Genomic DNA, 12,507 nt, shown 5'->3' on the forward strand with positions numbered 1-12,507 from the left:
GATCCTTGGGGGGACACTGCTGGTCACCGGATGCCAGCTGGATGCAGCTCCATCCACCATCACTCTCTGTGATGTATTAATACACTTCACACCTGAGTTTTCTGTGTGTTTCTTAATAGCTTTGATACACAGCTACTATTCATTTAATCAATCATCTGGGAAGATTATGACTTTTGAAAAACAAATCTCACAGCTTCATGTTCAGTTCCTCAACACCAAGGGTTTCTTTTGACTGACAGAGTAACTTATTTTCCTGACATAACAGCAAAAAGTTCAGTCCTACATCAGTCCAGAGATCCATTGGTTCAGAGAAGGGGGCACGGGGCTTTGTGCAGGGATAGGGAAATACATTATTGTGTGGTTGCATACTGGATCATGATGTATACATACAAAGTTTTATAGGCAGTGTAATCCTGACATTTTCTGAATTGTGATTTCACTCTCCTGCAATTTCAGGTGGAATTTTAAGTTCTTATCTAAAACACATTTTGAGTTACATTAGAATAAGAGTAGTTTTCATTCTCATCTATGTTTCTTCTAATCAAAAGCTTCCTCATTTCAGAAAATATGTGTCAAAAAATAGTCTCCCTTGTAAATAAAGAGCAGAATTTTCCAGTACCATGAATGGTTGCTTCCTGGATACCATATTTGACAAACATGTAACATAAAGGCGCTTGCCTCAGGTGGGAGCTGCGTCAATGGTAAGTAAGCCTTCTGTCTGATACTGCAAAGCTGATTAAATATTAGCCATAAGCAAGTTGGGAAATATTAAGAGGGAATTGATGAATGACTATGTTATTTCTTTCTCTCTCAGTAAGCACTGTAAAAGAGAAGCAAGACAAAGTTTAATTCCCCAACATCTTTTTACTGTGTTGGGATGAAATTATTGTAATGCCCTGCTGATGCACACCATTCCTTTCACTCTTCAGATATTGCAGTCTAAGGCACATGGTACTCACCGCAGCAAGCTGGTCCACTCCACTTGCAGTTCGTGCTAATGTTACAAGATCCTCTTGCATCTTATCTACCCATGACTTTATCCTAAAAAAAAAACAAAAAGAAGAAAGAAATATCCTATCAGATTAATGGCATATTGAACTTGCATGAAATTATACAGCACAAGAAAAGACAAAAAGTCAGAAAACGGTGTTACAACTGAACACAAAACGTACAAGGCTTGTTTTTGATTGCTAAAAAATAAGCTTGGAATGGACCAAAATATTCAAGTTGCACCCTGATGGTGTTCTCTTTCACTGACTCAAATCTAAGCTACTTGGGTTGTTTTCTTTCTTTGACTTTTCATCAGCCTGGTGCTCTCCAGAGCAGATACTGTTTTCATCACAGAATCATAAAATGGTTTAGGTTGGAGGGGACCTTAAAGATTATCTAGTTCCAAACCCCCTGCCATGGGCAGGGACTACTTCCACTAGCTCAGGTTGCCCAAAGCCCCCTCCTACCTGACCTTCATATGTATCAGTGTAGCTGCCTCTTGTTGACAGTTACTAAGGTCTGTTTCCAAATGTAATAGAGCAACAGAGCCTAACTTGCCTTCCTTTTTTTTTTTTTTCAATAGAATCTCTACTCTGCCTTGATGACCTAATTCTTCTCACACAGGTTTTTGTGGAAGCCACCACACTACACCAGCGATAAACCAAGCTCACTTGCAGCAATACCCTTCCTGAGGGTCTTGAGGTCCCTCTTCCAACAGGTAGCACAAGCAAAGAAAAACAGCAACTGGCAGCAGGCTGACAAAACAGAATAAATCTTCTGGCCAGTAGCCCTTCTCCAGCCACTCCAAGGAAGCAGCAGAGGGACAGGCAGCAGTGGGCATGGGTAGCACAAGCTGTTTTGGCAATACATGCCTTGTCCTGGCTGCTGCTTTTCACTGGGGAGCAGGCAGTGCCGATCTGTTGCTGTGTGTGCTCAGCTCCCTGTGCCCAGTAAACCTGACTCTTTGGAAAAGCTTTGGATCCAATACAGTTTTTATGTTTCTAGGCCATGTCAAGTTTTGTAGCCAGAAAGGAGCCATAGTACAGGTTTATTGAAGTGAGGTCCATGTTCATTCCAGTGGCGTAAGAAGGCTGTGTTGCACTCCTAGCTAGGAAGTTTGATCTCCAGCTCATCTGTCATAGTTACCCTGTCATTATCACAGTTCTCTGTTCCAAAACCTGGAAGAGATCCATACATTTTTCCTGGCCATTTCCTAGCCTTAATCTTATATCCAAGGAAAGACTGATTAGATTATTCCTGAACGTAGAAAAGACAGAAAAAAGAGAGACTCTATTTTTGCAGCAATATGGAAAACCTGGAAGAGTAAGAAAGACTATGGAGTACTGGTTTCACTCCTTTCCATGCTTGTTGTGTGTTAAACCAGAATCAATATCTTAAAAGAGCACAACCTCTGTTATGGGGTCATGACTTGGCTACTTTTATTAAAGGATCCTTCTTCATGCTTTAGAAGACAGCAATTACTCATCCAAAAGGAAAAGATTTAGGGCTATGACAACTAACATGAAGGACCTTCTGGTGGCTCAAAATAAAGTGTGCACAAATAGGAATAGGAACTACATAGACAGGAAGGTACTGTGCTTTACAGAAGTGCCAAATTTAAGGCAAATCCCTTTTCTCAATCAATACTGCGTGGCTACCCAATCAATACAATGCCTGTCATGAATCCTATCTGAATACAGTAACCCACAATCAGAATATTCTGATATGTTAAACAAGAATGTTTTTAAGGTTTAGCTGAAAGAGTCTTTGAGGCCTTCACCAAAAATCTGTACCAGAAATTGAACTTTAGTTTCATAAAACCCAGAAGAGTGCTTTACATTTATAACTCAGCATTCCTTACAAAAACTGTTTCAACAACTAGCAAGCTGTAACTATGGTTTCTCAATAACTATATATTCTGCTATGGTTATTGTGAGACTTCTGTTTTCACCCTCCCACCAGACCCTGGCCTGGCATGTTTGACACTTTCATCTGTTGTGTCAAATCCTTTATTGTCTACTGTTTCATAGCTTTAATTTTCTCTTCCAAATGTTTGGATAAAGAACAATGGTTTCACTCTGTCTGTACAGAACTTCCATTATTTCATCACTTTAAACCACTTGAATTTTAAACAAAATTTACTTGACTCCTCTCATTCATGACTGAGCAATTTTAATTGATCTAGTTCCTAGGGACTAGACACTTTTCAGAAGACTGTCTACCCTTCCAAATCTCCTCTGTGCACTCAACGAAGATTTATTTCTAATCCAGATGGAAGAATGCTGAGTTATAATTACAGAATTTTGAGAAGAATTCTATGTTGATTGAATGGCAATATATGCCAAATCAATAATGCAAAAGGAGACCTCTTCACACAGGCTGTGAACATCTATATTTGCATGAACAATTTATTTCATTTGCATGTATTTTTTCTAATTTGGACCAAGCTTTAAAAAACTCTTTTAAAAGACTGTAAAATCAATGCTTCTAAATAAAATAGTTCTGAAGTCTTGACGGGAGAGGTTCAACTGTATAAAATACTCCCCAGATTCTCCATAGGGAAAAAAGATGTGCACAATATCGTAAAAGTTGTAAAAAGAAAAAAGGTATAACATGGAATCTAAGAAATGTTTATTGGGACAAACCCTTTAGCAATTAGAAAGGACTGATGGGTACTAGAACAATTGCTAACAACTCAGTCATCCCATAGTTGATTAGCAATAAGCTGTTCATTAATTAGTAAAAAGAAATCTCTTAACTAGCAGTAGAGCCTTTTAATGGGAAACTACAGGACTGCTTTGGAAGAAGGGCTTGAACAAGTTTGTTCAAGAGAAATCTTACTGATACATCATTTCCAGAAATACCTCCTCCGCATCATGGCAGGATTTACTTCAAAGAGGATTTACTTCAAAATGGGCCTGCCTCTTAAGTTGGTACATCCTCAGCTCTCTTCACAAATCCTGAGTAAGTCAGGGACCAGTAGCACAATGAGTAAAAAAACTGAAGATACCATGAGTTTCTTTTACAGCACACCACCAGAACTCTCTACTGCAGAGCTTAACATCTTACTAAACATTTACAAAACATGCTACAGCAAAGACCTCCAGATGGACACAATATTTTAACACGTGCCCAAAGGCTGCTTTTATCCACTGTAACAGAGCAGCTCTTTCTTGACACTCCATACCCTTTGTATGTTTTGACCAATCTTCGTGCTATTTTGCCATTCTTTGGTGACTACTGCATCATTTGAATCACTTGTATACCTATATCCAAGCAAAATAACAAGTAGGCCCCTTCTGGTTAGTGTCAGTGCTTTTCCATGGAGGTTCAACAGAGGTTACTAGGTACAGTAGGTCAACAGAGTCATGGTCTGTATTTGCTTTCTCCCCTTGCATGGTATACCCAAAAGTACACTTACTGCCTTATTTCTTTGCTCATTCACATTCTACATCTGTAACTTGGCCACATGAAAGTGATCTATGTTGGGTTTTAGGGGCCAATTATGTTTTCATTAACTATTACGATTGATTCTGTCATTATTTTAATGCTCCCAAAACTTCCCTTCTATACTTTGCTTTCCAAAATCTGACGTAAAATAAATTAACAGCCTGGTTTAAATCTCCACAAAGCCCTTATGTTATATAAACATTTAATTTTGTATAGAAAGCAGTTTATTAAAAATCAGCCTTGTGGTGCATTATGTTTACAGCAACTTTAAGGCCATCATGTGTACCTGTGAGAACAGCACCAACTCATAAGCACAAGTGTGAACAAAACCAAGAAAAAAAATGCTATCATCTTCCATTTTTGAATGGTTTCTATTTTTCTGTTGGAAAGCATGAGGCATATGAAAGTTGAAAAATTGAAACCCATTACCCTAAAGTGTTTTCAAAAGCATAAAATAAATAATTGAACATACTGAGACTTTTTTTATGATCCATTTAAGTTATAAAAATTCTGGGTGTTATTTCAAAGAGGAGTCAATAGAAAAAATCAGGGAGGATTGATTTTTAAATTGACTTTTTTCATTTCCCACTGCTTTGTGTTGTTACTGGATATATTTCTCTCTGCCCTAAAAGGAACCTGAAATTGTGAGAACATAAGATAGTTAGTGAGTTAAATTTGAAATAATGAAAGAAGTTACCTTTAAAAACACGAATTACTTTAAACTACTATTACTTGCAAATTAAAAATGGATCATTTTACTCTTTAACTTGCAAAAACATTCCTAATTTTTCAATACTTCTTATATACTGTCTAGAACTCCTGCTTCCACACATTTAGCACACACCTTGCCTTTTGAAGTGAGTCACCCAGACTAGTTTTTGTTTTCTTATTTTTTTTAATTTGCAATTGAACTAGGGTTCTGCTTCAGTCAATGGACAAAGGCCTCTACAGAGCTGACCCATTCTATCCTCAGCCAGGTGAGCTGAACTACCTATCTCCTTTACCTCTAGTGGAGCTCTAGACAATTTGGATTCCTAGTCCAGGATCCCCAACATATCTAGGGTATCTGCCTTACTTTTAGGCAGGTTAGGGTAGACAATACCAGTTTCTAAACTGGAATAGGAAGAAGTCCACCTTGATCACAAACTAATGGCAATTTCCCTCCCCATTTGCAACTTCAGTGTAAATACTCATAATTTAAGAGTTGCTTTTCTTGCATATCCATCTTAGCTTATTAGACCTTCTGTAGTGGAAACTGTCTCTTGGTTACCTGTTTGTGCAACAGCTACTACAGCAGTGACCACCATAACAAAGAGTAGTAATTTCAGAAGCATTTTTCTAGATTACTATCAAAAGTACAAGTGATAAAATGGCATTCTACAACTCTGAGGAAACTCTGTATAATTAATCTTGCCTTCCCCCAAGAATTTAAATAACATCATTAGTATTATTTATAAGGTCTAACATCAGTATTTCTGCATCTCAATTCTCCCATTTTGCCTCCAGAAAGAAGCGAACCTTTGACATATTTCATGCTCCTCATAGACTGTTTTTCAGAAACGGACACAATCATATCCTAAAACTTTCAGGTGAAAACCTGTCAGAACATTTAAATATTATTTTTTTTTCCATTAAGAAAGATTATTATCTCATAGTTTGTTTTGTGTGCGGGTTTTTTTTAACAAAAACATGTGTCTTTAAAAAAAATGAAATAAGAACCTCCAGGCACTGAAATGCTTCTCTGGTGCTCCTTTTAACTGAAGCCTGTAGAGCAGTATCTGACAGCTGCTCGTGATCAGAGTTTATTTAACAATTGGAAAGTTGTCACAGCAAACGTGAGCTCCCATGACTTAAAGAAGCAGCAGCCATTTTTTTTTTCTGCAAAGGACACCACAGAAAGCCTGTACAAAAGGTTAGCTTGCTCCTATTGTTATTAGTTTGGCACGAACACTGTAACAGATGTTTCACTGAAAAGTGATTACATTTTGCAGTACAATTGATTTTAACCTTCTCTCACACTCAGGTTTTCCCCATATCAAGGAATGACTAGACAAAAAGAGTACACACGTGCCTTTCCACAGCAACTCCGAAATTATTTGAATGATGAAGGGGACTGTCTGATTAAAGACAGACAGACACGGGTCATTTACTGGGGAATTAGAAGGTACAACCCTGCTGCTGGTGCCTGGACTGCGATCAGATTGATGAAGAAGTAGCCAGATCACTACAGAGCCATCCATCCACATTAAACCATCAGCCAGCCTAGCATAACAACTAATTTGACAGCACAAAAAGTTTTTTGTTTTCCATGTTTTTCCTTTTTCTTTTTTTTTTTCCTTTTTTTTTTTTTCTTTCAAAGTAGGATAATTACATTTCCTAAAGTCACAGGATTTTCACAGGTACACCCCTTGTTACATGCGAAGCAGAACTTATTATAGGAGATGCCAGCTTAAGAAATCCTTCTTTTAACTTCATTAAATTCTTTTTTTATGTTAAACCTGTATACCAAACTATACATGCAAAACAGAACACTGCTCAACTACACGTATAAAAGAAACGAAAAGATCTAGATGTAGGACAGCCTGGCTAGAAGGTTTTTCCTGCTGAAACTGATGCAAATTTTTTACTGCTGACTTCAAGGAAAGTAGATTCATGTAATTATATTCCATAGCTTTGCAGACTGCTCACACCAAGGTCCATTAGCTGACTTCTGCTGGGTAGTATCTTAAAATTTAAAGAGGCAGGAGTAGAACTTAATTCTGCCAACTAAAGTCTCTTGGTATGTTGGAGATCCACATCCAGTGTTCCTTAGTTAAGATTACGTTTCGCTCAAGTTTCTGAATAGTTCTTGCATATAAAACTAACAACAATTAAAATAATGAAAGGTGTTAGCAGCAAGAGAAATAAGTGTTTTGAAAATAGGTCAATATTTCTTAGGTTATCAAAAAGGAAAAAAAATATGCAACACATTGCTCCTAATTCAATAGAAAAGGGGTGTTTGAAGAAAGAAGATAAATGAGATTAGACTCTGAGTGCAAGCCTTGTTACATTTTTTCAAGCTCTATTTTCTTGTGCAGAAAAACACTCACTTTCAGGATCAGATGATTTTTAGATTTGCTGTCAGCAAATGAGAGGGGGAAGGGTACAAAATTATCCTAAAAGTAGGATTCTCAACCATTCTTTGTCATTCTTATGCAACACTAAAGAGCAAACAGAAACTGTTATTGGAATTTAGAGAAGGCATGTGAAAGAAGAACTTATGTTACAATGGAATTACTAACCTTCTGCACAGAAATTACCCATGTTGCTGCATTTATACCTCCTACTGCAAAACTACTGAGTTTTAATATCTCTATATATTTTGATGACCTATTAAGCTGACAGTAATCGTATTTCAGGTGTGTAGGTGAATGGATAGATTTATAAAGAACCAGACTTTGGAAGGAGTAATAAAGGCAGGTTTTGTGAAATACTAAATAAATTGTCATAGTATGCTGAAATCCCACTGAATCTAAACCAGGGAAAGAAAGATGTTGGATATAGAGAGACTGATGCAAAAATCCCTAAAATCCCACGGTTATTAGATCAAGCTCTTGAATCTTCACTGCATAGGCAGAAAATTAATAACAGGGGGTTGTATAGTTTAGGTGAGATATAAAAACAAACTCAGGAAAAGTAGTCTATTTAAGCATTTGTGAATATTCCAGATCTTACTGTAGGATTTGTAACAGTCCAACTAGATGCCACAGAGTGGAGGAGATTCAAATTCATCATCTAGAGACGCTCTCATTCTACAACTTGTATGTTTATGAACCCCTTAGGGTGGTGCACAGCCCTCCAATGCTCCTTTTCTATTTTTTTTAAATTTGCTCATTGACTACGTGAAGATATGACAGCTTACAACTACAGTATAAATACTTTCTATAGTAAAGGGAAATTTGTAAGGAAGTTAAGGATTTGAAAATGTAAGTGAAAAGAGGGTGTGCTGCAAGTGTTCGGAGATGCGACTTTACTCCAATGCAACAATAATACAGGTATGTATATCTACTGCCAGCTACCTGTTGCAAAATATATCACACCATTTTGTATAAATGTTAGGAAGTTTTGTGTAGTAACAACAAAGCACAGATTAATTCATGACATTTAGCCACTGCACCGAGTGAAGAAAATAGGGAAGTTATGCTATCTCTATGCATGCAAACGATGCACAAAATACTTAATCTGCTTATAGGCAAAGGTATTTCCTCTATTAGCAAGAATAAGAACATAAGAAAAAATAAGAAAAAAGAAAAAATAGTACTTTGTTTCTTTGCCCTCTGAGTGTTTTATCTGCCCAAATGTGTCAAGCTGGCCATGTAGTCTGCTAGAACTTTACAGATGTAAGAGTCCCAATAGTCAATAGCCAAGTGACTACCCCAGCTTCCCTGGTGCCTGTGCATAACAGGTATGAGGCTCTCAAAGTGGCACCCAACAATAAGGAGGACAAAGGTTCTTCTAGCTTGGAGGTGTCACCAAGGTTAAATCAGGCTACACCCTGCATCAAAACTGCTTCCATAAAGAAATAGACAGGTCACTGTCATAAGAGAGTCCTTTCTGAAGGGAACAAAGGGCCCAATATGCAGACCAGACCCACTTCTTAGGGAAGTCTGCTGACTCCCTGGGTCCCAGGTGAAAGATGTAAGGAGGAAACAACCTCTCTTCTTGTTTCAGTTCAGTTCTTTATCTGCAACTGCACTTTCCACCTCAGTAAGTGTGTGGTAGATTCTCCAAAATGTCCAGATATTAACCTGGTATGACCAAGTAATTTCTTAAATATGGTGCTCACTTTCAAAAGCCAGGATCGTATTTTTTTATAAACTTGTTCAGTATAAAACAAGTGGCTGACAGGTGTTTAGCCACACATGTTCATAATTACAGCTTCTACTTCACAAATATTTCCCTATACTCTGCCAAAAGTCTTCTGGAGTCTAAAGCTTCCTAGCAAATAACATAAAAATATCCTCTAATGGAAATTACTGTTGCACAAAATATCATTTAATAATTTAAGCTCAGTCTTTAATGTAAGCCTGAAAAATAGAATCAGCAGCAAAATAAAAAGCTGTAAAAAGAACTTAAAAAATATTATGCTTTAATTACCAAAGATTATAGTGCTAAAACAGTTTAACATAGAAGTCATAACAAATTTTCAGCTCAAATGAGTGCCAGTAGTCCTCAGATATGTTTTGCTAAAGGCTTTTATAATCAGATACACATCTAGTACCATTTATTTCTTCGCATTGAAAAAAACTATCAAACACCCACAATCTAGTTACCATTTCTGTGGCTGAGAAATTTAAATTAAAAATGAAGAATCCCTAATTTGTTTCTCATCTGTATTAGATGAAACTCAGTACTTTTGTTTTACATTGCAATGGTCTAACATATGGTCTAGAATGTGGAAGAGCAGCCACCAGAGAGGCCTGGATGTATTTGCTGCTGCTGAAGTTCCCCCAGAACTAAGGCGCCTCTCATCCTATCTTTGCTTCACCTCTGGTAACTAGTAATAAAGAGTGTCCAACATAATCTGGACTAAGTTCATTACCCCAGTACAAAAACAGATACTCCCCTGAAATTATATATTCAGTTTGGTAAAAGAGACTGAAACTGAATCTCACATACATCACTACAGTTATTCCAGTCCTGAAGCAAACAAACCTGGGTTAGAAGCTGATCCCTGTGCAAAGTACTATGTAAATGCTACTACTTTTTAATGCTTTGATATTATATGATAAGTCTCTTACTGGTATAATGCCCTTGGAGAATAAAAAAAGCATGTCTTAAAATAATGATTGAAAAATAAATCTCAGTGTAAAGGAACTTTACAAAGTGCTTAACTGCAAAATTTTGCTAATGTGTTTCAGGCAAAAAATGATGTTATCAATTGTGTTTAACATATCACACTCATATTTTAACCATCATTTATATAAAAATTACTTTTTCCCAAAACTAATAAGCGTAACATTTTAGCCTCAGGGAACAAAAAAAAACCAAACTGTAAGGGAATTAAAACGTGGCATACTATAGCCATGATTAGCCAAGAAGAGATTAAAAGAAAAAACGTTTCATACAAACCAGGAATATATGCAGAAATATACTAATGCACGTGTATCCAGACATATGTGCACCAATTCAACTCTTTGAGAATTTCATCTGAACCACCCAATTTGTGCCATTATCATTGTAGTATCTTGTTTTCAGGCATTTAGAAAGCAAAAGCTACTCATATGGACTGCTTTCCATACTGAATAAACTATATAGGCCGAAAAAATAAGAAACATACACTTACCTCCTCAAAGCATGCAATTACTTTGATCTGCTGCTTGCAGTAGGACATTTAATATACATGAAGAAACCATAGTATCTAGGCATAACTGTGTGAAAACAGACACAACATAACGTCTACATAATGCAGTAGCATAATATCACTGTACCATGAGGTGGTATGATCACACCAAATTCAAAGCCTGCCTCAGCCTGACAAATAAACTCAGGATCAGATCTTAGACTGAAAAAAACTTTCAGAAGTAATAGAAAATAAATAGTAATTCAGATAAAAAAACCCTCTGCCTCCAACTGTACCCCATCAGTGTAATGCTATTCTTCTTCCAATTTATTATTTTTTTCAAATTATTATATGCTTTAGGAAAATTTTGTGTGCATTGTACTCCAAAAATATTAAATGAAAGTTGCACATCCGAGTTGATCAGCTTTTTCATTTGCAAATATATTCTGTCTTTCAAAGGCTGACTTCCAATGTGCAAAACTGCCACCTCCCTAACGTGCCACTGCTATGGCATGTGTAGTAACAGCACTTCCAGTAATGAAGAGATATTTTTATGGAGAGACCTAAACAGACTCCATCTTCTGAAAGACAGGCACTATCTGCATTCAGCGCTGCCATTAAATACAAAAACTAAAATATCATGACAAAAGATGCAAAAGATACAAAGCAGAGATTATTGTATAAGCAAAAGCCTGGCACAGAATATTAAGTTTCTACAGAAATTAGCATCAAAATTAGAATAGCCATGATGTCTTTAAATTCTTTCCATTTCAGAAAGTCACGCTGAAATACACTGAGTTTTTGCTAAAGGCACAGCTGGCATTTTTTGGTGCCTGGGATGTAAATGGCTATTTGAAAAGGATAATTGTACATTAAAAAAATAATCAATGCATTCTTTCATCCTGTTCAAGAGGTTATCAATCTGTTCACATACACACTGCAGTTTTCTGTCTTGAAAACAGTTTTGAAAGGTGTCCATTGCAAGATGGGACCAAATCCATGAACTCTAGGTATGTTAGCTATTCTAGCGGAGGTCAGGAGTCCTGACCCCAGGACCAGGACAGTACTGGCACAAGCTGGTGCAGACAGACCTTAGATATATTAAAATCACCACTGAGTTTCCCCAGGGTGTCAGACAGACGAGCTGCATATCAGAAGTGCTAGCATACTGTGAACTACCCCCCCCAAAAAAAAAAAAAAAAATCAATGCAATTATCCTGTAAAGAACCAACAGCAATGTAAACCATTTTTCAGTCTTCCACTTTACAAAATTAACCTTTGAAATGGGTAGTGTCAGGCTTCACAGGCCAGTTCAGTCATGAACAGCTGTGCAGGTCTTACATTTGTGTTGTAATCCTGCAAGAGTTTTATAAAGTATTTTTCTTAAATTTGTAGAAACTGGATCGTGAAGGATAATGTTACATGCCACTATTGAAGTGATACAAAAGCCTCAGCTTCATTCTCTAAGCAAAAAAGAACTCTCACAGATAGCTCACAAATTACTCACACAAACCTTTAGAAAAAAGAGAGTACGTGCTCCTGATGTCTGGGCTTCGCTTTGAAAGCCTGTTTGATGAGATTGCAAGTGTTTGATTCAGAAGGCTCTGGCACACAAATGGTTTTGAACCGCGCACATGGGGCCGAAGGGCTGTAAGGGTCAGTTCACAGTAAAGCTGAACAAGAATGACACTAGATGTAATTCAGCTTTAAAACAATGCCTTCTCAAAGAGGCTTTGCTCTCCTTT

The 12,507-nt window shown here is 37.0% G+C and overlaps 1 protein-coding gene across 2 annotated transcripts in view; it reads right to left on the bottom strand.

The window, feature by feature from the left end:
• CACNA2D1 (calcium voltage-gated channel auxiliary subunit alpha2delta 1) overlaps window positions 1-12,507 on the bottom strand; it is a 394,502-nt gene that overhangs the window by 339,644 nt on the left and 42,351 nt on the right. For both annotated transcript variants that reach the window (XM_051621668.1, XM_051620850.1), the window contains exon 2: window positions 960-1,041. In XM_051621668.1, coding sequence (XP_051477628.1) covers window positions 960-1,041 — 82 coding nt within the window. The remainder of the gene's footprint in view (window positions 1-959; window positions 1,042-12,507) is intronic.

The sequence above is a fragment of the Apus apus genome, chromosome 1, assembly GCF_020740795.1.
Source record: "Apus apus isolate bApuApu2 chromosome 1, bApuApu2.pri.cur, whole genome shotgun sequence".
Lineage (NCBI taxonomy): Eukaryota > Metazoa > Chordata > Aves > Apodiformes > Apodidae > Apus > Apus apus.